General features: G+C 43.6%; 1 protein-coding gene and 1 long non-coding RNA gene across 4 annotated transcripts in view; one reads left to right on the top strand and one right to left on the bottom strand.

Moving 5' to 3' along the window:
• Positions 1–23942, bottom strand: part of DNAH8 (dynein axonemal heavy chain 8) — a 329691-nt gene that overhangs the window by 119981 nt on the left and 185768 nt on the right. Inside the window, exons 53-59 of the mRNA XM_090046651.1 lie at positions 23286–23523; positions 18311–18453; positions 12311–12445; positions 9329–9451; positions 6840–7053; positions 5883–5992; positions 2520–2683 (exon numbers count right to left, since the gene is read on the bottom strand). Of these exons, the coding sequence (XP_089902777.1) occupies positions 2520–2683; positions 5883–5992; positions 6840–7053; positions 9329–9451; positions 12311–12445; positions 18311–18453; positions 23286–23523 (1127 nt within the window). The remainder of the gene's footprint in view (positions 1–2519; positions 2684–5882; positions 5993–6839; positions 7054–9328; positions 9452–12310; positions 12446–18310; positions 18454–23285; positions 23524–23942) is intronic.
• Positions 1–23942, top strand: part of LOC149873534 (uncharacterized) — a 69557-nt gene that overhangs the window by 16210 nt on the left and 29405 nt on the right. Inside the window, exons 3-4 of one of the 3 annotated variants that reach the window (XR_016442260.1) lie at positions 155–310; positions 10018–10138. This is a non-coding gene — a long non-coding RNA (uncharacterized LOC149873534). Of the gene's footprint in view, positions 1–154; positions 2491–10017; positions 10139–23942 lie in introns of those variants that run through there. The other 2 variants (XR_016442261.1, XR_016442259.1) reach the window with 2 other exon arrangements.

Genomic DNA, 23942 nt, shown 5'->3' with positions numbered 1-23942 from the left:
CAGTATTAAAGCCAGGTAATTAGCCACCATCTTTTCTGGGTGATTGAAAAAGCAACCCAATGGACTTCCCAGGAGATGGTAGAAAAGGAACTAAAAATGTTGTAATTCAGAGGGCCGTCCTAAAGCCAGGTCTGTATATTATAAATTTTTCCAGATATGCTGCACTATAACCTATGCAAGGCTATAGCAACGGATACATAAAACACTGGAACATCACTGGGAACCCATGTGCACCCACCAGGCCTCGATCATCCGGTCCCTCACCGCTCAGCTCTGGATTTTGATGATGGTCTTCCGCTCCGTCCCAAAGGTATTAGGGCCACGAGTTCTCACCTCGGGCAGTCTTATCCCCTCCTAATCCTGCCTGCCACGACTTTGATGATCCTATCAGTGGTGGAGGGGTCCAACCGTCCGGGTTCGGTTATCTCAGGCTGAGTGGTGATGGTCTTCACGAGGCTCCAACCTCCCCTGTACCTCACCCTATACCCAGCCACGACGGTGTGCTGATGTTGTTTTCCATGGCCAGCCTTCCCTGTGCAAGAATGTATTCCTGGGTCTCGCTTAAGCCTGGGTTGTATGGCCAAGTCAGACTAGGCCCTCTAAATCCTTGGCCTTTCGTAGCCCTCCGCCTGACTTTTACCCCAGCGTCCCAGACGATAAAAATTAACAAATAAAAAAGGAAAAGACGCTAGCAACAAAAACTGCCTACCACCTCTCAATAATCCATTAATCACTATCCTGGGGCACCTCAGTTACAGCGTGCCCCCTCCACGATTATACCACCCCTCCACCGGCTGCCCCCTTGGTGCTACCTATTCCCTACCTTAGTGTACCCTATGTGCATCCAACCCTTGACATCCCTTCTGCCTCAGAAAAGAAACCTTCCGACGGGCTCTCCAGGATCTTCTGTCCAGGACGTGATGGTCTTAGCTAGCTTCTTGACCGTTCACCTCTCCCCTTGGCGATTTGCTGGAACCAGCCTCTGCCAGTGAGGATCCTCCTGCAGGCTCTCCTCACAGCTTTAGGATAATATGCAGCCTGGACACCTCCGTCTTTCTAAGTCCAGTAATAGCATCTTTATATTGACGCTTCTCCGTGCGTTCTTCTGCCCTATTGGCAGCATTCTCCAGCTCCCCCTCCTCCTTGGTGGGTCCAGGAGATACTTTCTCTTTCTCCACCTCTCCTCCCCTTCTGTCTTGCTGTCTCCCTTTCTTATCCTTCCGTGCTGGCTCTCCTCCCCCTTCTCTCCAGCTGATTTCACTTTAAAAAAACCGCGGCTAATAAGCCGCGCGGGTCCTGCCGCCGCTTCCAGTCCCGCTGCGGTTCCTGCGGCAGGTAGGGCATTTTTACTTGTTTTTTCTTCTCTTATGTTTTCTCTGGGGTGTGTAGTCCCCCAGAGTCCCTCCTTGACCCTTCAGGGTCCATGTCCTCCCCTTTCCCCGGAACACCATGCAAGCCACAAGGCTGAGATAGTCCCCAAGGTGTTATACCTTTGGACAGAGGAATTTGCCAATGAACTGGTTAAACTCAATATACTGATATATTTAGCACTGCTTAAGTTTGACAAATCATCCCTGAGCCATGCGCCAATCTTGAATTTAATATCATTCATTCTTCTGAAATCTTCATTGAAATTAATTTCCTCATTCTCTTTTGGAACATACTATTGCTAAGCACCATGGACCATTTGATGTGGATTTGCTGTATCTTCTCTTCCACCCTGGAGTTCAGATGTTCTGGAATCTAATATGTTTTTTAAAGGTATCAAGGGAAACCCTTCCATTTCATCTGTATGCTGAAACACATTTTTCCCCTGACCTACAAGAAACTATAATGTGGAATATACTGATACTCTGGCTTAAATGCACATATTGTTCAGCTGTACAAATACAGGAGGTCAGCTGTCTATCCACTGACCTCCTGTACTTGTCACAATGCTTATGCATCCTCTGCTAATTTTCTTCCTGATTGAGGAGCCCAAACAACACTTTCTTTTTGTTTTTATTCTAAGATATTATCAAAAGTATATGAAAGTTCTTTCTTTTTCTGATAATTCCATTTAATAATTTACCAGTCCTACTTGATTAATACTTCTAATAGATGTTTTGCTAAGAGCTTACTGTCACAATAGCAGGTACTGACAACAGAATCTTGGATCCTACCTCAAGCCGTCATTCTGAAAGTCATTTATTGTACAACTTCACTTTTCTTAAGTGTTTGAATTTTATGATCTGTGGGCCATGTATAAATTTAAGACCACAGGTTTTTCTCACTTCACAGTGGTGCTCTCTCCTGAGGTCAAAAATTAAGACTAGAAAATGTCCTATGGAGAATCTTGGTATCTGCTGGGATAACAGCAGTAGGCAGCAAGCTCACAGAAAAAGTAAACATCTTTAAACTTGGCCTTATAATGCTAACATTCATTTCTAAAGAAACATCAAGAGCCTATTATCATAAATAAAATGGTCTCCTAGTACTCCTAAATATTTTATACATATAAAATGACAGAATTATTGTACCTGTCAGCAATTACTCTGGTGCATTCATGTTTAAAAAGTGCCATAAGTGTAGTGATATTGTTGCATTCTTCTGCTTTTATAGTTAGCATTCCTTGCCAAATTCTGGAAAGGTCTCGAAGATTGAAAATATAATGAAACTTGGATGGTGTGGGTAGCATCTTAGTCTAAAACCAAAAATATAGTAATTAGTTAAGTCAATGAGAACCAGGAGGAAACAAGAATATTACAAATCAAAATAATAAAGACATTTGCATTCTTAAATTCCACTTTGGGACTCATCTGCCTGCAATGAAATCAATGATAAAATCTTCTTGATGTTAGCGGGAGCAAGGTTAAGCTGTATATGTAAATGTCAACACTGAGAACATTCATGAGTGGCTATTTTTTAAAATAACAAAGAGACATCTCAAGTCCACAATATATGAATATATTAATGCTTGGGGTGTACATAAGGAACTCTCTAGAACTTACAGGAGTTAATAGACCATTAAAACTGTGTACACTGAAATCTTTAGATGTTTTTGGACTTTTACTCTAAAACTTATTCTCATAGCAAGCCCCTTCCCCCACCTCCTTTTGGCTTCTACTGTTGCTCCTTCCATTCTTACCTGGCTCTTGAGTTCATTACTATGACTTGTATGATTTGGTTAAGTTAGAGAAATTGGAATGAATATATCAAATAAATTGTTTAAATATAAAACATTTTAAAATGTAGGAGATTATATTTAGAATATGTATGCAGTCTTAATTCTAAAAATAGATACAGTTTAGAAAAATGGAAGTGTCTCATTATGACCTTACAGCAATAGCACTTTGGTGTCTTCAGTAAAAATACACTTTAATAAAGAAGTAAGCTAGAACCCTCAGTATAATTAAAGGTCAGGTGTGGATTTTATTTTACGGAAGTGTTCATATTCTTTGTATGAAGAATGCTGTACCTCCCCAAAAATGCTGTATATAACCTATGACAGAGGGGTAGCCATCAAGTTTGGCAACCTGGACAAACATCCCTGAGGAGAGGGAGCTAAGGGCCATAGAGGAGAGGGGTGATCTTGCTGCTACTGTTGAGACCCTTGCTGTTCCAGTTGTGTTCCAGCACCTGGCTCCTATTGTAAGGAAGGTTGCTCCTGACATGGCAAAGACTTTAGTGGAAAGGGGCACCATTCCTGTGCCCCCTCTAAGTTGGCAACTGGGGCTATCTCACTTCCCTAACTTACACTACTGAGCTATGACCAAAAAGCCAATATTTAGGAAGGGTGAGGATGGTAGTTGTTTATGCATTTTAATGAGTAACTCTTGAATGAAAAATGCATACATGTGTCCTTGAAGATTTGATCAGCAGGGATCTGGGTTTTCCTGTTTCCCACAGAAAAACAGAGAAAACCACAGATTTCCCCTTTTTATCAGAGAAAACGCAGATTTCTTCTTTTAGCAGAGAAACGCACAGATTCCCTGCTTTTGCAAACAGCTCTTGCAGGCTGGTTGAGCTCCAGCCTGCAAGAGCTGTTTGCAAACAGGGCGGGAAACCCCCAGCCCTGCCCAGAGAGGGAGGGAAAGGGCAGGGCCTGAGGTTCTCACTTAGCCACGGCTCCGCTCAGCTCAGCTTCACTCTGTACCTGGAGCCTGAGGTAACTACGACTGAGGTAAGGGGCAACTCTGGCAAGGGGTTACAGGGCATGGCTGGGGGGCACCAGCAGGGCTGGAGGGAGCCAGGAGAGCTGCAGCCCCACCCCCACCCAAGCAGGCAGCAGTAAGGGAGCTGGCTCCATGCTGCTTCTGCTGCAGCTGCCTGCTGTTGGGGGCAGGGAGCTGCAGACTTGGGTCCCTGGCCCTATAACCCTGGCACCTGGGGCTCCCTCTGGCAGGGCTGCGGGGCAAGGGCTGTGGGTGGGGGACAAGAGGCATGAGTAGGGTGGAGGAGCTATTGTGGGGGCAGTGAGGGTCACCAGCATTATTGGGGGGCTTTGGGGGCAGTGAAGGTCACTAGCAAGGCTGGGGGAGGCTTTGGGGTCAGTAAGAGGCACCAGCAGGGTTGTGGAGGCTTTGGGGGTAGTAAAGGTCACCAGCAGTATTGGGGGAGGCTTTGGGGGCAGTGGGGGGGGGACCAGCAGTATTGGGAGGGGTTTTGGGGGCAGTGAGGGGCACAAGCAGTGCCAGGGGAGAAGGCTTTGGGGGCAGTAAGGGGCACCAGTAGGGCTGGGGGGAAGCTGCAGGGGTCTTTTAATTTTAACAACAGATTTTGGGTGTTTTGTTAAAGAATTTGATATTTTTCATCAGAGAATGTGACTTTTTTTATCAAAGAAAACCAGGATCCTTGGTGATCAGAACTCAGGACTTCTGTTTGACAGGAATGCCCTTATCATACAGCTACAGAGTCATTTTCTTGAGCTTAGTCTCTTTCTGGCCTTATGGATTTTGTGGTTTTGGCTGTACAGTAGCACAGGTCCAACAGGAAGGGCTTTGGATTGGTATAATTGTTTTGTCTATATATATATTCTCTGATGAGAAATGGAAGTCATTACTGTGGCCAAGTCTTCACAGTTTTTCTATTAGTGTAACTACTTCAGTTAGAGAGCCATACACAAGGAACCTTGCAAAACACAAAGGAACAGTCAAAACCCCTCAAAGGGGAGCCAAGATAAAGTTCACTAGGACATAACAGCTCAGCAAAGGAAAGAACCATGATACAAGTCCAGAGATGTATTAAGACCACAAAGGTAGCCAAAGCAGCCCAAAAAGTTTTGTTAATTACATTCAGAACAGCTATACAACCTATTCTAAGTGGCATATCCTCTAGGTTACCTTACTCTGAGGACAGAGCTTGGAAGACTGATACCACTATTTTCTGTTTCCCTGCTGGAAAATGGTAACAACTGTGGATAGCTCCATGCAAAATATGATTTTTCTGATTTTCCAGTGCCTGCCTAAGTTATGATAAAAGCTACTTTGTGTGACCTGGTCATGCCTTCTGCCAACTCATTTATTGCAAGGCAGTCACTCTTTTCTCAGGTTTCAACAAAACCAGGCCCTTCAATTTGAAATCTTATCTAATACAAGTTCAGGCTACTCTACCCACTTGATTCAAAGGAAATAAAAAGAAAATAACTTAGCTCTTTCAGTTCAGGCCTCAAAGGTTCTTCAGCATCTCTCAGTAACAGTAACCTTCTTCAGGTCTCAGTTCTCTCTCAAGAGCTTTTAAATGCTCTTTGCTGGGAATCCAGACAGGAATCTGATTCCCCCTATCTGTACCTCAGTGTCAAGCAGAGCTAGCAGCCATTTTTGGTTCCTTAAATGGTCCCTACACCCTGTTGCACATTGTTCATACATAGTGAATATATTTTCATCATTTTTAGCATTGTGTACCTTTGTCCACTGCCATAATATTCTGCCAGTTGGGACTAATTTCTTGATTACGTCACATATCTCAGAACTGAATTTTCTACATGGGTGAAAGTATCCAGAGCCAATAATTCCTGAAAAAGAGTAAGACACAAGACAAAACTTTAGAATAAATGTAATATATACCTCATTCTTTCCTAAGAAAGAACTGTTATTTTGCAAAACCTTTGGTTCTTTGGGATGTGATATCCATACTGATCCCACTTCTGATGATTAGTCACCCATGAGATCCAATCCTTTTTGGCAAGTATTCTCTTGGGGCTGTGTCTGCACCTCCGCCTGGATGCCTTCACACCCCCAGGCATGAAGACATTAAAAGCAAAGCAGATCCAGTTATCCCTCAGATCCAGATATAAGACTCCATAGCAGAGGAGGGAAGAAGATCCACATGGAGAACACAACTTGAAGATCTGCAGTTATTATAAAGTAAAGTAACTACTTTTTTCTTCTTCAAGCTTTGTTCATATGGATTCCACTTTTTATGACCATCAAAGCAGGGTCCTCATAATTCAGGAGGTGGGAATGTAAAGTCCTATTTAAATAGCAATTACAAGACAGGTCTGCAAAAATGGCTGTTAGATCTTGAGGTCTGAGTTAAGTAGAAGTGTGGACTGATTCCCAATAAAGTGAAGAAGCTGTCTAAACCCTGGCTTTAACTTGCATGGGGTAGATCTAATCCAGCTAGAGAAGCTCTCAAAGGGTCTTACTGTACCAAAACAACATAAAACTCCCCACACTTAGGAATTGAAATCTGACTACCTTGTAATTGGAGTAAGACTCAGAAAAGGATGAAATCTGGGGGTACTACTGAACTAAATTTATGTGAGAAGAGAATTAAGTTTATAGCTTACATGGCTTAATTGGCAATAAATTATACATATACACATATATTATATATAAATAAATAAGTAAAAAGAGTACCAAAGATTTTGTCTATGGATGCATTGGATGGCAACGTGCAATTAAATATAGAAAACTGCCTCTTTAAACGCTGTGGGATATCATTACGACCTCCTCCAGGATGTATCATAGCTGCTATTAACTGTACATCAACAATTGTTGTAAAGTCTCCAGGTTTATCCAAACTGTACATTCCTTCCATTTCCATCATCTGGCGCACTATTTCATTTGTGATCTATAAAAAAAAAAAATTCACTAATTACCATTCCAAAGGAAAATAATGGAAAACAATCACATGCTAATTTCTTTAAATTGTGCTGTCTTGGTACTTGCTTCCAAAGAGTGTTTTGTGCTTTAAACTAGACATAGGTCAGAACAGAGATAAAATTTCAAGATTACATAAGAGATAATACCTTATCCCAGAGGACAACAGCCTTTTTCAAGCCTCAGGCTGAACAATCCAGCTCCAGTCTGATAGGGGATGGGTGGCTTTGGCAATGCATTGATGGCAGAGGCCAGAGCAGTGGGAGGGGAAAGGGAATGCTCGGCTGCTGCTTCTCCCAGGCCTGCTTGGCTGCAGTGCGAGTGCACCTCCCAGCAGGAGCAGAGCTGTGCTGTACTGGGCTAAGATGGGGTTGGGACAGAGGGAGAGGTGGGCAGAAGTGAGAGCAGCAAATTTCAGTTCCCCATCCCACCTATCTATCTATTCACCAGCAAAAGATCTACATGTTAACTAGAAAAATATTAATGAGTTTGTCTACCATTTTGTGGGAGGTACTGGCAAAGAGTTGAATAGAAAAAAAGAAATTGTTAGTTAAAAAACTATAAGCTGTAAACAGCTATAACTGAAAACTGTTTTAAAAGACAAAGGGAATGCTATACAGTAGGTCTAATAAAAGATATCACTAGAAACCTTGCTTTTTGCATATTTCCTGGATTATCACTGGTACAAGAAAACTTCAACCCTTCTTCTTAAAAGGGAAGCAAGATTTGCTAGTCAAAAGCTTGAATCAACTGTTCGAGATTAACAGTTATATTTAATCAGCCCTTACACTGGTGTGAGCGAGCTAAAGCACTGTAACTTTAAACCTGAATAAAATGGGTTTAAAGTTACAATGGTTTAGTTCTTTTTATACCAGTGTAGGAATGAACAGACATAATTATTATGTCATAGCATCTTACACTGGCACAATTTACTACTAGGATAATTGCTACATTTGTCCACACCCACAGTATTGTCCAACATAATTTTAACTGGATGCATCTACACATGAAATTAAGACGAAACAATAAACTCTGGAGCTGTCTGAACCAAAATAAACTGCTCCTGGGCACAGCATCTACACATGAGCCTGGGACAGTAGTAATTTGAGCTGGGCAGAGCAGGCCCAGGCTGGCAGGGAGTTCAGCCCTGGGCTCTGGGTGGCAGCATCAGGCAGTAGAGGGGCTGGTTGGGGCACGAGGATCTTGAACCTACAGACTTGCGTGGCTAGGTGGGAAGCAGGAGTCTGGCCCCTGCCTGGTCACTGTCTATATGTGCATTTCAGAGCAGTTAATGACTGCTGTAAGATAGTACTGTCCTCAACAGTACTATCTTACAGCAAAGCTAATTAGTTTACTGCACCCTAATACCAGTGTAGGTATAGAAAGTGATGCTTTACTGCAGTCTAGCTGGCACTAAAATGCATGTGTAGATGCACCCACAGATGGAGAAATCAGATTGCTGCTGACTTCAGTGAATGGGTTCTAATGCCTTTTGGAGCTGGTATTCCTATAGACCTATCTGTTGCCAAAAGGTTTTTTTATGTACCAAATAATAAAAACTTTGATGATTTCTGCCCTTTGCTTTTTTGGTTGAAAGAAGCAAATAATGTTGTATGTCTTTCTTAAGAAGAAATGTCCAAGAGAAAGATTCTGCAGGCTCTTTAATCATTTAATGTATGCAATACATTTTCCCATGGTGTGAATTGGCTTTGGACAAACAAGCAGACAGATGTCTTGGGAAATGTAGAATGGAAATAAATATTTTAAAATAAATATTTAAGCAGTGTTAAGAACTTTTATGTCTGCCTACAAGACACAGATGGCTTTTCCATAGAGAACACAAAATAAAACTTAAGCTTTCTCTAAAACAGCACTAAGTGACAGTTACCGTCAATTTAATATCACACAGAAAGTTAGTAACATGTTCTTTTGGGAATTATGCTGCTTTCATATGGTCTTATAAAATATGAAATAACTTAAAATAATGTATAAAATAGTACTTCTAAATCTGAAATATATATCTGAGATGTCTAATCTTCCCTTTTTGCTTCATAAACATATTATTATATGACTAATTTCCAGAATGTATTTATAAACAAAAATACTGCATAATAAAAAAGGATAAAATCTTTCCTGTATGTGAAAAAAAAAGGTTTGAATTATGGTATTTAACACAAATAATTACATCTGAAGTTACTTTAGAATATATTTTGTAATATATTAAAATATTAAATTTTAAACAATACCTGATCACCCCATTCATTGATAATTGGCATATTAATATCATCAACAAATACAGTCATTTTTCTGCCTCCTGGTGGTCCATAAGTACTACCCATGCGTTTGTCCACATAACTCTCTATCGTCCTCTATAAAAAAAAGGTTCTCATTTATTGTCTATTCTGTGAAAATAATTTTAAAATATTCTGTATACACTTCTATTTATTTTGCACTCTACTTCTTGTTCCCTTGAGATAAATGAAATTTTCTACCAGATCATTTTCTTTTGTTAACAGCTGCTCTCTCAGTTCTTCATGAATGGACTCTGCCTATCCCTGTTATTATTAGTGGGTTCAGGATTAAGTCCTGAAGTTCATTTCAGCCAGCAGATCAGTTCTTCTAAAGTTGAAGAAACAACTCTAAATTATTAGCAATAAACCCACAGTTAACAATAAGTTGTATGACTTTTTAGAATAAACAGGTTGTTAAATGACTGAAATGTAATTCATTACAAACTACCACAGCTGGCAGGATGAAATAAGAAGCAGTTAAAAGGAAGACAATTATCAGATAACAATTTGACAACTGACAATTTAGAAAAGTAGGCCAAGTTTTATTGGTAAAGGCAATAGAAACTTTAATGCTAGTCTCCTTACTTATTTCACATGCATTTTCACAGACCTACATTTTGTATATTGGCTTCTATTCCATGCAGGAGAGCATACAACACACCAGCAGACTCCCTGTGCCTGAAGAAGGATGTTTCTGCCCAAAAGCTTGCAAAGAACATTTTTTCCAACTATTTAGCTGTTCTAGTAAAAGATACTACATTTACCCAAAGAACTGTGTCTGCCTAGTCTCCTTACCCAGCACAGAATTAGAACTATCATCTTTTCTTCTTCTCACATTATCTTCTGGGGGGTGAGTCTTAAATGTGGGAGAGGTGAGCAAGCCTTCTGGCTATCTGTTTGAGACAGCAACCATTGCCAGTAGCGTGGAAGTTGTTTTTCTGGTGAAATAATCTGGTCATTGTGTGCAAATGAAACTGGCAAATTCATGCTTGTTGGGAAGTCAAATGTATGAGAAGTCATAAAGGGTATTTAGGATCAAATCCTATATCACCATGACACACCTACATATGTAACCCAGGTGGTACTCCAAGAGTTACCGCCTCTCCAATTGAAGGGATCAAAGCAGATGCACAAGCACTGTGGGAGGTGTAGAGACTCTCCTCCTCCTATAGAGCAGAGCCAGACCACCGATGGGGATTTAACCATATACCTTTTAATACTGGGAATATAACAGGCATAAATCAGAGGGTATAGTGGACACTACAATGCCCCAAGGGGGCAGGATTCAACAAAGGTTAGACACTTACAATCACGGACAAAAAACAGGGTTAAACAAAATATAAAACACAAACAGCAGAACAAACAATACGGGTTGGTGAAATATAAAAAGGCACAAAATGAGAAATGTCAAATGACAAGGAAACATAGGGCTTTAGTACCTGGAGGAGGAGAAAGGGGGGAAAACACAATGGCCCTTTTCTACTGCAAGAAGATTTGCTTCTTGTTAGCACACTCACCCCAAGTCACCTCAGCTGGGACTAGAAGCCAGATCTCCTACATGGTAGGCAGGGACACTGCCACACAACCACCACCGGTAGCACTGCTCTAGCCTGCTAAGGGTCTTGATCTTCCCGGAGCCCCGGCCTCACGTCGAGCTGCCTGGCCTCTGATTGGAGGAGCTGGAAGCAGAACTGGGAACCTCTCAGGTCGCTCCTCAGATCCTTGCTGATTGGTGAGGAAAGGAAATCCCAAGTCCTCCAATCATCTTTTGCCTTTTCAAAACCCCTGGGCTAAGTCACTGCCAGCTAGCCTGTCACACATAATTATGTAAGTGCAATTTTTTCAACTTAGAGTATAAATTCTGTTTCCACTTGTACCACTACACTCAGAAAGCTGCACAATGGCTACATAGGCTCCAGGGCAGAAAATAATCAATTTAAGTCCCCCTTTAACAAGAGGGGACCAATACTACATCCCCCACTTCCCAGGAAAGTTACTATCCGCTGGAACCCTAGCCCTACCTTGATCCACTGGGCCTCTGGACCTACCTTGATCCACCAGGCTTCAGGTCTGCAACTAAAATGCTCCATTCCTAATTGGCACCCACTGTGGCCTACCCCCAGCAGTCTTGTTAGGGCTCTCCCATGCTTGCCCCCCTTGACCAATGAATGTGATTACCCCTGATGTGACTTTGGCATCTTTGTAGGGCCAACTTTATTGCTTTAGCTCCAAGAAACTAATGTTCTGATACTTTCCAATGAAATTACACGTTTTGCTCCGGTTTCTCAAAGGATGGGCTGACATTTGTTCTGAGTTTTTGTTTTGCAGAAGCCAAGTTTTAATTCCCTTGAGCACCTGGAAATCTGCTTTTGTACCTCTTAACTTGGTTCTTGCATAGTTTGTATGCAGCTATTATTACAGTCTGCTAGAGAAGTGCCACCCCAGAGGTCCCAAAAGATTAGACCTTTAAAGTTTCAGTGATTCCTCATTTAACATATAATATTAAAAATGAATAAAAGTTAAACCTATAAAATGAACTATTTGGAAAAAAACCTGACTCAACCAATCTTTTCCCTAGGCATACATTTCTCATCGTGTGAAGTAAAGTGTGAGACGTAGTCCTAGAATCCCTACAAAAAATACTGAATCATCTCAGAGCTCCATGAAAACAGGACACAGTCCATTTGTGAAGAATGAATGAATTTGTGCACCTCTGAACTATTTACTATATCTTATTTTAATTGGAAAAGTATTTTGGTAAAGGATTTTCAAGAATGACTAAATGACGTAGGAGAACAAGACCCTTTCATAGGAACTTGCAGTCTTAACTCACTGAGGATATTTAAAAAATGTTAACCTATATTAACAAAATTAGGAACTTTCTAAATAGTTACACAAACAAAAATGCGTAAGTATTGCATAAATATAAGCTTTTACCTGAAACATAAATGGCTCTGTGGCAGAGGAAAAGTTTAAACATTTCGACAAATGTTGTTCAGGGTCGTATTTTTTCAAATAAGCTTTAATCATTACAGATTTTGCCGTTCCTTGTTCTCCTGTGAGCAAAACTGCCTGTAATAAACATTTAAAAAAAAACTTATGACAGAGCATTGCAGAAATATTTTAAATAATACCAAATAATTTTGGTATTAAAAATTATAATATTTAGTTATGAATGCATTATACTTGTAGGATTCCTATACCACTATAAAAACTATGAGGGTTTACCATCCCTTCCAGATACCCCAACACAAATTATTGAAGATGGGAGGCTAAAAGGAGTAAAATAAAAAGAATATGTATGGGAGGTTCCACAACTTTTTTCCTTGCAATTTCTGTGTATCACATTGTTCCTAAAACAATCACTTCAATAGCTTCCTTAAAGTGGTCCATTTGAGCTATTAAAACTGCATGTGGTAAGGACATTATAGGACCATCAAATGCAGTTTCTGACACATGATTTCAATATAAAATTTCTTACCCAATAATTTCCTTTCTACTACCATTGACTCCCACAATTTTGCCACAAAGAGCTTCCCTCTTCCTCTGAAATTTCTTAGAAGAGGTTCTGCATTGTAACATGGTATAGCAGGGCACTGTTTGTGCCTGCCACTTTAAGACCACAGCCAAGCAGCCAGCAGGTGCTTGATTGTGGCAGCCATTTTGACCCTGGCTGCCTATATAAATAGTTCAGTTCCCTACTGGCTGGTCAGGCAGCAATGCTGCCTAGCTGGGAGGCTTCTTGGAACATCCTGGAGGTAAGGGAGGAGCTGTAGGGGATGGCTAGGAGGCTGCTGGTCCTGGCCATGACCTAAAACTGCACCCTGCCGGGAGTGGGTGGCCTGGTGGGGCTCTCGGTGGCACAGGAGCCCCCAGGAAATGCCAGGCCACTTACCACCCCAGTGAAAAGCAGGTTGGGGTGCCTTAACCCCAGCTCCCACAACTGGGTGGGTTACTTGCTACTAGGGCCTGGAGGGCAGATGCCAGGGGAGAGAGTGGGGCTAGAGACTCAGACCTGATTGAGAGAGTACCCTCAACTGGTCAGTGCTGGGGCCAGGACCAGAATAGTCAAAAGGGCCAGGGGCCCACTGCAAGGGACACCCAGAGCTAAGAGGGCCTGGGGTTTCTGACTGGCCTTGGAGGTGAGGCCAGGGCCTGTGTGTCTAAAGGTCCCAAGGGGACCACACCTGGGAGGGTAAAATAGTTTCAGGGAGCTAGATAGCCTGAATGAAGGTGGGGTAGGCTGCCTAAATGGAGGGATCTTGGAGGGGTCCTGATAGGAGGATTCTGGTGGCCCAGTGTGTGCCCAGTGAGTAACAGCTGGATGCCATCTGTGAGGCATGGGGTGTAGTGTAGGGAAGGTACAGAGCTGCAGATAGCGCCCCCTGGCATCAGGGTAGGAAAATAGGCAGCCTGCCACCTAATTAAGACAATTATTTAACAACAAGGCATGGCAGGTGGGAATGAGAGAAAATTATCAGGTAAGGAATTTTCTATTCCACAGGCTATTTCCTACGATTTTATGTTGCCTAAGAACTAGCAAATAGAAAAATATAGGGAAACAGAAACAGGCTGAAGTTTTTTCTTTTTTTAATTTCTTGTCAGTAAATACATATGCTTTCACAATACAGAATTTAATCCATCTGGCCATGAAGTGGCAAGTTCTTTGGGCATCTTAACTATTCAAGTAAAAAGAAACAAAGAGCATGATTTTTTTTTCCAGTTTGGTATGTCTAAAATAGATCTTTAGTACTGGACATGCCTCCAGATTATACTATTACTCTTAAGCAGGATATTTTTTTCAGCAAAATGTTTCATAGTTTCATAGTAGCTAGAGTTGGAAGGGACCTAGGAAGATCATCTAGTCCAACCCCCTGCCTTGGCAGGAAAGAGCACCGGGGTCACATGACCCCGGCAAGGTGCTCATCTAACTTCCTTTTAAAAATCCCTAGGCTAGGAGCCTGCACCACTTCCCCTGGAAGCCGGTTCCAGGCCCTAGCCGCCCTGACTGTGAAGTAGCGCCTCCTAATATCTAATCTAAACCTACCCTCCGCCAGCTTGTGACCGTTATTCCTGGTCACTCCTGGCAGCGCACGGGGGAACAGGGACTCCCCCAATACCTGCTGATCCCCCCTGACCAGTTTGTAGCAGGCCACAAGGTCCCCCCTTAACCTTCTCTTGTGGAGGCTAAACAGGTTCAGGTCCCGTAGCCTCTCCTCATAAGGCCTGCCCTGCTGACCCCTGATCATACGAGTGGCCCTCCTCTGGACTCTTTCCATATCGTCCACGTCACCCTTGAAGTGTGGCGCCCAGAACTGGATGCAGTACTCCAGCTGCGGCCTGACCAGTGCCGCATAGAGGGGGAGGATCACCTCCCTGGACCTGCTCGAGATGCATCTGTGGATGCATGACAGGGTACGGTTGGCCTTCTTGACTGCCTCCCCACACTGCCGGCCCATGTTCATCGTGGAGTCAATGACGACTCCAAGATCCTTTTCCGTCTCCGTGCTGGCAAGAGGGGAGTTCCCCAACCTGTAAGTGTGGTGCCGGTTCTTCCTCCCCATGTGCAACACCTTGCACTTATCAGTGTTAAACCCCATCCTATTCTCATCCGCCCACCGTTGCAACCTGTCAAGGTCAGCTTGTAGCCTATTGCACCCTTCTAGTGCACCCACATCCCCCCACATCTTAGTGTCATCAGCAAACTTGAACAGGGTGCTTTCTACTCCGTCATCCAAGTCACTGATGAAGATGTTGAACAGTGCGGGCCCGAGGACCGAGCCCTGCGGAACCCCACTGCCCACGTCCTTCCAGGTCGAGAAGAACCCATCCACTACCACCCTCTGGGTGCGGCCCTCTAACCAGTTGGTGACCCATTTGACCGTGTGGGCATCGACACCACAGTCTCCCAGCTTTTTGATGAGGACAGGGTGAGAGACAGTGTCGAAAGCCTTCCGGAAGTCCAGAAAGACTACATCCACAGCAACCCCTGCATCTAATGATTTGGTGACCTGATCGTAAAAGGCCACCAGGTTGGTCTGACAAGACCTGCCACTGATGAACCCATGTTGGTTGCCCCTGAGCATGCATTCCCCCGCAAGGCCCTCCTGGATGTGTGCCAGGATGATTTTTTCAAAGAGCTTACCCGGGATTGAGGTAAGACTAACTGGCCTGTAATTTCCCGGGTCCTCTTTTTTTCCCTTTTTGAAGATAGGTACTACATTGGCCCTCTTCCAGTCCTCCGGCACCTCACCAGAGCACCACGAGTGCTCATAGAGCCGTGCCAGGGGTCCCGCAATGACCTCGGCCAGTTCCTGTAGAACCCTAGGGTGAAGATCATCCGGACCAGCGGACTTGAACACGTCCAGCCTCTCCAGAAGTACCCTAACTAACTCCTCGCTAACCCCTGGCCCAGGCGTGTCTCTCCTGGGGCCCGAGGGGGGCCCAGCAGGGAGGTGGCTGAACTGGTCCCTACTTAGGAAGACAGTGGATTTGGACAGATGATAGAGGGATTTATTTTTGTGAAGCATGAAAAGTGGAAATTCACTTTTGGTAAGACAAAATTCTTAGAACTATATTGTAATTATGGGGCATGCCATGTGGTTCCTTCCAAGACAGAGCTTGACAGAGTCCATGATTCTAGCTCAGAGGTAGGCAACCTAGGTAGGCAACCTTTTCTAGCTGGGGGTGAGAATGACCTACCCCATGTCAGAGGCAGGTGGTGGCTGAGTCTTAGTCCCCACCCACCTACTATCAATTCTTCCTAAGGCAGCTTGGGGACAGCATGCACAGTTGGTGCTTGTCCCCATGGCAGCATGGGGAGACAGCCCGCAGCTGAAACCCACGCTACTGAAGCTGTATGTCTGCTAGCCAGATGCAATGTTTCAGTGACCCAGACCTGGCCCCTGCTCTAGTTGATCTTATGATTAATAAGAGGGTAGAGATAAACAGATAAAATGGTGCAACCCTTGCTACAATTCAAAGCAAAAGGAGGTGCTTGTACATGTGACAAAAATAGCCCATTTTTAATTGCAATTTAATTGCATTGCGCTGTACACAACATGGGGTATTTTTTACAACTTAAATGAGTTTATGTTGAAAACTAAACCATATCCTCATGTAGTTTGGTTTGTAACATAGATATTTATAACATTGCAGCCTTTTGAAAGCTCCCCCAACACCCCCCCCTCCTTCCACTGCAGAAGAGGCAGGCTGAAGGCAGAAGTGGTGAGGGGCGTGGTCCTTTCCCCGCACCCCCAATGGAGCCTGCCTGCATCTCCTACAGCCTGGGATTGAGCTGCTGATGGGCTGAGCAACCCCTGAGCTACAAGGGGCCCTGGTCCTTTCCTTCACTGTGGCAGTACCCCTTGGGGCCACCAAGACAGGCTGCTAGTATGCCAGATGCTGCCCAGCTCAGGCTCAGAGAAGAGCTGGATTGGACTGGATGCTGCCTCTAAGCTGGGGAAGTAACTGCTCACTAGCCACCCACCCGGGCAGTCCTGGGACATGTAGCCACCACAGAGGGGAGGGCTGGGACCACTTGCAGCTCAGGGCCTGCCAGTAGCTCACCCCCTGGCCATGGGAGAGGCAGGCAAGCTCCATGAAAAGGTTCAGGCCCCTTGCTGATTTTTTTTTCCCAGTGGAGTCTACCCACATGACCTGCCAGTGGGCTGCACACTGCCTGAGCTGTGAGGGGCCCCAATCCTTCCCTCTGCAGTGGCAGTGCCCCCCAGGGCTGCCTGGGCAGGTTGATAGCAGGCAGGTGCTGCCCCATCTCAGGGGCAACACCTGCCAGATCTATCTCTTCCCTTGAAGAGTTGAATCTGGCAGAGTACTGCTTCCAACCCTACAAACTATGAAACTTGACAATAATGGAGGCCACATTCCCTGGGCTACAACATAACAATAAGAATGGGGCCACATTCCACCCCTTCATGAAGGTAAACTTCTCTCTTATTATTGTGTGCCTGTTGGCCCCAGGTATCTTATGAGCTCCATTAATCTTGCAGGCAGCAGATCTGGCCATCAAATGCCTTTAAGTAGTTCTTCCCTGAAAGAGCTCCTTCCCCTGGTGACAGCCAGGGAACTAACTCCTGCCAGCCCCTGCCCTGGGACTTATGTTCACACAGGGCCCTGCCTCCTTCCAGTCAGCTGACTGGGTGCAGGTGCTGGCTAATTCCTAATTAGCCTGCTGCAACCTGCAGCTGTGGAGCTCTGCCTCAGCTGGCAGGGCTCCCTAGCCCAGCTGGTTCTGTTCTTAAAGAAACAGCCTTAGTGCCCTGCAACAAATACCATTTTGGTTTACCCAGGTCTGTGGGAGGTTAGTTCTATGCCACAAGTGAAGTACTGTAGTCAGAGACCGGTCTCTAAGTCACCATGTTACAGTGTTACAATCCACAGAGATTTTAAATTGCTCTTTGCTGCATTAAACTATAATAAAAAACAAAAGTTAGTGAAGAGAAGGGTTAGGAACAAAGCAACCTGCCACTAACTGCAGGTGACAAGTTATTTTTAAAGGATGATGCTTAGCTTTCAAATCTAGATTTCCTATTCATGCAGGAGAGCATGGATCAGTTGATATTCAAAAAGTGTTGTAAAGACCTCCATGAGCCCTTTTCCAGACAGGGGAAAAAGGCAGGGATTATTCAGGTTATGCTTAATATATTTTTATATTAAGATCTTATTGAAATGATTTATTGATGTTAAGAATGGGCATTACTTTTAAATGTTTTTATATGGATCCAGAGATAATTGTGAGAGGCATATGCTTAGAAATAGTAAATAAACCAATAGGTAAATAAAAAAATTTTAAATACTGCTCAACCTACCAAAATGTGACTGGAGGCAGAGAAAATACAGATAACTTCTTATTTCCAAGTTTTAGCCTCTTTACTTTATATATTAGCTGCAATATTAAATAAAAAAACACACACTTACTTTGTGTTGCTTTGCAATAGTGTCAATCAAAAACTGAGTTCTCACATTGTCAACATTTGGAACCAGAATAGATGCATATTCCGGGATACTGTCTGTTGGATAAACATATTCTTGAACTCCTTTACTCCAGTGTTCCCAGTCACCTAAAAAGCAACAAAAGGGAAACTGTTTTGCCTTATATTTCCCTGTACACACCTAGAACTTTCACTAGTCCAAATACTGTTTTCCCATTTGCTGAGATCCCCAGAACAGCTCAGCCACAGGTGACTTACAGCAGAAGCTGTTATCTGGGAAGTCAGACAGTCAGATTTGGAGAGAAGCCCTTCCTTTCTCTGCTTCCTAGCTCAAAGAAAAAGGAAGGTGGTGGGGGAGGGGGAGGACACACTTATTCCACTTTTATATTATAAAGAAAAAGGAACTGGAGAACTATATCAACTCTTTCTTAGTGTATCCTGAATTCTGATGGAAAAAGGAGTCACTTTTAAGAAGCTAAATTTTGACTCTTCCTCCGATACTGTTAAGATGGCAGAATGCCACTGGGGTTGGACAGTTACTTAGTTGTTTGGGCTTTTCTGTTTATTGTAAATCCTCAGATGGGTATACAATCTTATAGAATGATTTTTGGAAAAATCTTATATTTTCGGGGCATAGAAAGTAGATGTAGCTATGAAATATACAGATGGGTAAGCAACCAAGAACCATACATTTTTTGTGAAAGTGACTATTTTACTGAAACTAAAAAAATATTGTGGAAATGGCTATATGTATTCTTTTTCATAGATTTCATAGACATTAGGGCTGGAAGGGACCTTGCAAGATCATTGGGTTCAGCCCCCTGCCCAAGGGACAGGAAGTCAGTTGGGGTCAAATGATCCCAGCAAGATTGGCATCTAAGAGTTTCTTAAACATGTTCAGCATAGGTGCTTGTGCCACCTCTGGGGTGAGTCTATTCCAGGCTCTGGGGACTCGGCAGTAAACAAGTTTCTTCTTATGTCCAGCCTAAAATGGTCTTCCAGGAGTTTGTGACTTTGTCTTTCCTTGGGTGCCCTGGTGAACGGATGTTCTCCCAGTTCCTGATATACACCCCTTTTATATATTTATAGGCTGCCACCAAGTCCCCCCCCATGCCATTGCTTCTCCAGGGTGTAGAGTCCCATTGCTTTCAGCCTCTCCTCATAAGGCCTGCTCTCTTGTCCTCTAATTATGCACGTGGCTCTTCTCTGGACTCTCTCTTAAGCTACGCCACATCCTTTCTAAAGTGCAGAGTCCAGAACTGGATGCATTCCAGCTGCAGCCTCACCAAGGCTGAGTAAAGTGGGAGGATGACTTCTTGGGTCTTGCTTGAGATGCATCAGTAGATACAAGCCAGGGTTTTGTTTGCATTGTCAGCTGCGGCATCACATTGGTGGCTCATGTTCATCTCGTGGTCAATTGTGACCCTCAAGTCTCTTTCTTTTGGTTTTGGTGCTAGTGAGTGTAGAACTGCTGAGCCTATAAGTATGGTGTGGATCCCTCTCTTCCCCCCTGAGGTGGTGCACCTTGCATTTCTCTGTGTTTTAAATGCCATCAAGTTTAGATCCACACACCTTGAAAACCTATCCAGACCTCTAGTGCAGGGGTTGTCAACTGTGGGTACACATACCCCCGGGGTACTTGGAAAGGCCCTAGGAGGTACGCATTGGCAGGTGGGAATGGAGCACCACCACCCCGCACTGCCGCCTTCCAGGAGCAGTGTTGGGGGTGGCGAGGGCAGCAGCGCCCCTCTGTGGGCTGCACAAGTACTGCCTGGATAGCTGGATACAGAGGGAGCTTGCATGTGGTTGCTGCTGCCACCATCCACCACCCTGCGCTGCCACTGCATCACATCCAGCTGCCAAGGGTACATTTATTTAAAAAGGTTGAAAACCCCTGCTCTAGCATGACCACACTTCACCATAATTTGGTGTCATTGGTGAACTTAGCCAGTCTGCTTCTGATACCTGAATCCAGATCATTTATAAAAATATTAAAGAGTACTGGTCCAAGTACTGCCCTGGGGAACATCACTGGTCACCACGTGCCGTGCACATATGGTTCCATTGATTATTACTCTCTGGGTCTAACCACAGACCCAGTTCCCTGGCCATCACACCATAAGGTTGTCGAGGCCTCAGTTCCCAAGTTTTTTTTTTTTTTGGAATGCAGATATATGATATCCTCGGTGAGGCAAGATCTACCTGCAATGAAGCCATGTTGGCTCTCTCTCAGAATGTTGCCTTCCATTAACCTGTTGTTAATGGTTTCTTTGACGATTTTTTCCAAAACCTTACTAGGGATGGAGGTCAAACTGATTGGTCTATAGTTCCCTGGGTCTTCCTTCCTCCCTTTCTTGAAGATGGGCAATACATTGACCCTCTTCCAATCTTCATGAACCTCTCCTGAGTGCCACAAGTTCTCAAATATCCTAAGCATTGGCCATGCTATGATGTCAGCCAGTTTCTTTAGCACTCTTTGGTGCATTCCATCCAGGGCAGCTGATTTGTACCTCTCAAAGCATCATCTCATGAGATCTTTGCCAATGATAGGCATATGTTTGCCCATACCCTGGCAATCCTGCATCTTGTTAGGCAGAGTGATCCCCTTAGGCTGGCGGAAGACTGATGCAAAGTAATCATTAAGGAGATGAGCTTTTTCTTCCTAGGAGTCAGTTGTCCGTATTTGGTTTAGCAAGGGTCTAATGTTGCTCTTGCTTTTCTTCTGACTACCCACATATCTGAAGAAGGATTTTTTTTATTGTCCTTGATTTCCGTAGCCAGTTTGCGTTTGCCTTGACTTTCCCAGTTTGCTGCCTACAGGTGAGGGCCAGTGCTGAATACTCCTCCTTGGTGATGTTACCTGACTTCCATCCTTTATAGGCTTCTCTTTTAAGATACAGGAGGTCCATGAGTTCTCTGTTTAGCCAAGGGGGTCGCCCAAGCCTTTTGCTACTGTTAGGTACCTCCTTAACTTGCATGCCCGTAGGACACTGCCTGCCGGCCAGCTTGAAGGACAAATTCCAATTGGAGGTCCACACACTCATGTTCTCACCTGCCATGACTTGGTGTTTAAGGGAGTTGATTCAGTACCTGGATGTGTACGTTCAATTAGACGTCCCACGAGGTCCTACATTCCTGAGGGCTCCTCCGCCCCTACACTCTCGCCTGTTCCACCAGTGTCTGATCAGCTATTTGGTCCTTCCCCGTGACCTCCGTCCAAAGAAGAAAAAAACCCCAAAAAAACAAAACAAAACCAAGCAGTCCTGGCCTGGTTTATTGTTCTGACTCCTTTTGGCAGAAAACAAACAAAATTGACGTCCGTGAGGTCAGCCCCTCTTTCTTTTCTGCTACCGTCTCTATGGTGGCTCTCTACAAGCATCTTATTGAGGTTGTCAAGATTCCCCTCATCCCACCGGTCTATCCATGACACAAATTTTGCTTGCACCCCTTTTAGGGTCTTTTAAGGTACCAGTTTTGCAGAGTGCCCCTCTATTAGACAGTTTATGGTACCTGTCTCTGCCGGGCTCTGCTGGCTCCCGGCATGGTAACAAGCAGTTCCAAGTACTGCTGGGTCAACAGTCGTCTCTCTAAGTTCCCTCTGGGGAGCTCGCTCTCTGGAGGAGTCTCCTACCAGCTCTCCCCGTTGCTGTCAGGGTTCCCTGCATTGTGGCTTGGCTCAATCCCTCTCCTTCCGGTTCCAAGCTCCCCCATCTTGCCTGTTCTGGGCTCCTCTTTATACTGGCATTGGAGTTCCCAGCCCCTCCCCTCCAGAAACACCTGGATAAGGAGGGTTTCTGCCAGGTCCTTTGGGGTTGTGGGTCTGGGGCCACTGACCCTATGTTTAGCCCTTGCTCTTTTGAGCCCTATGACTCTTTCTCACAGCTACTTTTCCTACAGGCTGGGATGGACTTCCCCTTGTACTTCAAGGATTGTGTCCTTAAGGAGCAACCACTCATCATAGACTCCGCTCTGTCAGATCATGGCCTCTGAGGGCCTTGGCAACCAGCATCCTGAGCTTGTGGAATTTGGCTTTCCTAAAGTCGAGGATTTTTGCATTTCTGGTTGATTTGCCAGCTTTGTGATGCATAGAGAAAGTGATCAACTCATGATCACTGTCTCCCAGCTTCTCTTTGATTTTTCAGGTCACTCACTAAATCATCCCCTTTGGCCAGTACCAGATCCAGCAGCACCTTGCCTCTTGTTGGCCTGTAGACTTCTTGAGACAAGTTTGTCAGTGCAAGTGGGGAAGCTTCACAACCAATCAGGTTTGGCAGAATGCTCTTCCCATGAGATGCCAGAGTAGTTGAAGTCACCCATGGCAACTACGCAATGACAGCATGCTGCCTCTGCCAGTTCCCTAGTGAATACGTAGTCAAGATCTTCCTCTTAGTTAGAGAGTCTGTAACAGACTCCTACTATTACATCCCCTTCACCACGTTTCCCAAACCAATATTATCTATTCCAAACCATGCTATTGGAGATTAAATAAAATAATAATAATACTATATTATTAAGAGAAAATTGAGACAGTTTATAGCAAGAAAAAATAATCATGAAGAAATACTTTCAAGTTGAAAATAAAGTACCAAATAAAAGTAAAATTAATTTAATGTTGAAAAAACATCCATGAAAATTCTCTCTAATTTACAGACTTTTCAAGGGCACTCAACAGAAAGAGAGGTCATGAGAAATAAATTAAAACGAAAAGGGATAAAAACTTTTATGAATAATATTAAACCCTCCCCTAAAATCCCTCTAGAAAAATGATTTATCATCTAAGGTATTATATTCAGATCCCATCAAACTAGTGCATTGCTAGGTTACTGGCAAGAAGGAAAAGGGTGACCAGGAAACAAGATAGTATAGAAATGTAGTCCTTTTTTTTATTATTATTTGCAAGCGATATAGTTATTTAGAAAAATAACCGAATATCAAAAAAAGTCCAGTGTGTGTTCTCTTACCATAATCAGTAACATAAAACTCATACATTGTTTGATTGGTTTCTAGAGGGATTTCTGGCAAATCTAATTTGTTATCATGAGCTCTAATGAAGGCTTCAAGTTTATCCCTGCTATCCAGTTCCAGAAGGGCACCTAAACTCCACATCAGCCCAAAGCTGAACAATTTATGAAGATGGAATACAGTTGAAATACCGCCTTCTTCCTTTGAGGGAATCAAACCCTCCAAAAGATGAATAGACTGAAAATAATAACAAAAAGACCATTAAGAAAACACTATACCATTTTTTACCTTCAAATATATGCAAACATAAAACACAGATTCTGAAAAACAATCTAAGTTGATAAACACAAGGAAAAAGAACAAAAAATAAGTAAAGCCACAGTAAAACTACTGACATTTTTTGTGCTCATGTGATTTTTTGGAACCCAACTCTCATTTTCGAAAATAATTTGGGCATTTAGAACCCATTCTTATTAGAAATCAATGGTCCAAATATTTAAAGATATTTAAGTGCATAAAAATACTTACCTACTGCGATTTTCCCATTTACCTAGGTGCCTAACGGCTATCAGAAACAATGAAAATGTAAGGGCCAGGTTGTATGTGAACTTTAAGTGCCCTAAATTGGACTTAAATGGAATGTAGGCAATTAATTC

The sequence above is a fragment of the Crocodylus siamensis genome, chromosome 1 (assembly GCF_052110815.1).
Source record: "Crocodylus siamensis isolate JL-2025a chromosome 1, ASM5211081v1, whole genome shotgun sequence".
Lineage (NCBI taxonomy): Eukaryota > Metazoa > Chordata > Crocodylia > Crocodylidae > Crocodylus > Crocodylus siamensis.
Note: the sequence above shows the minus strand (reverse complement) of the source record. Positions and strands in the feature narration are given on the sequence as shown.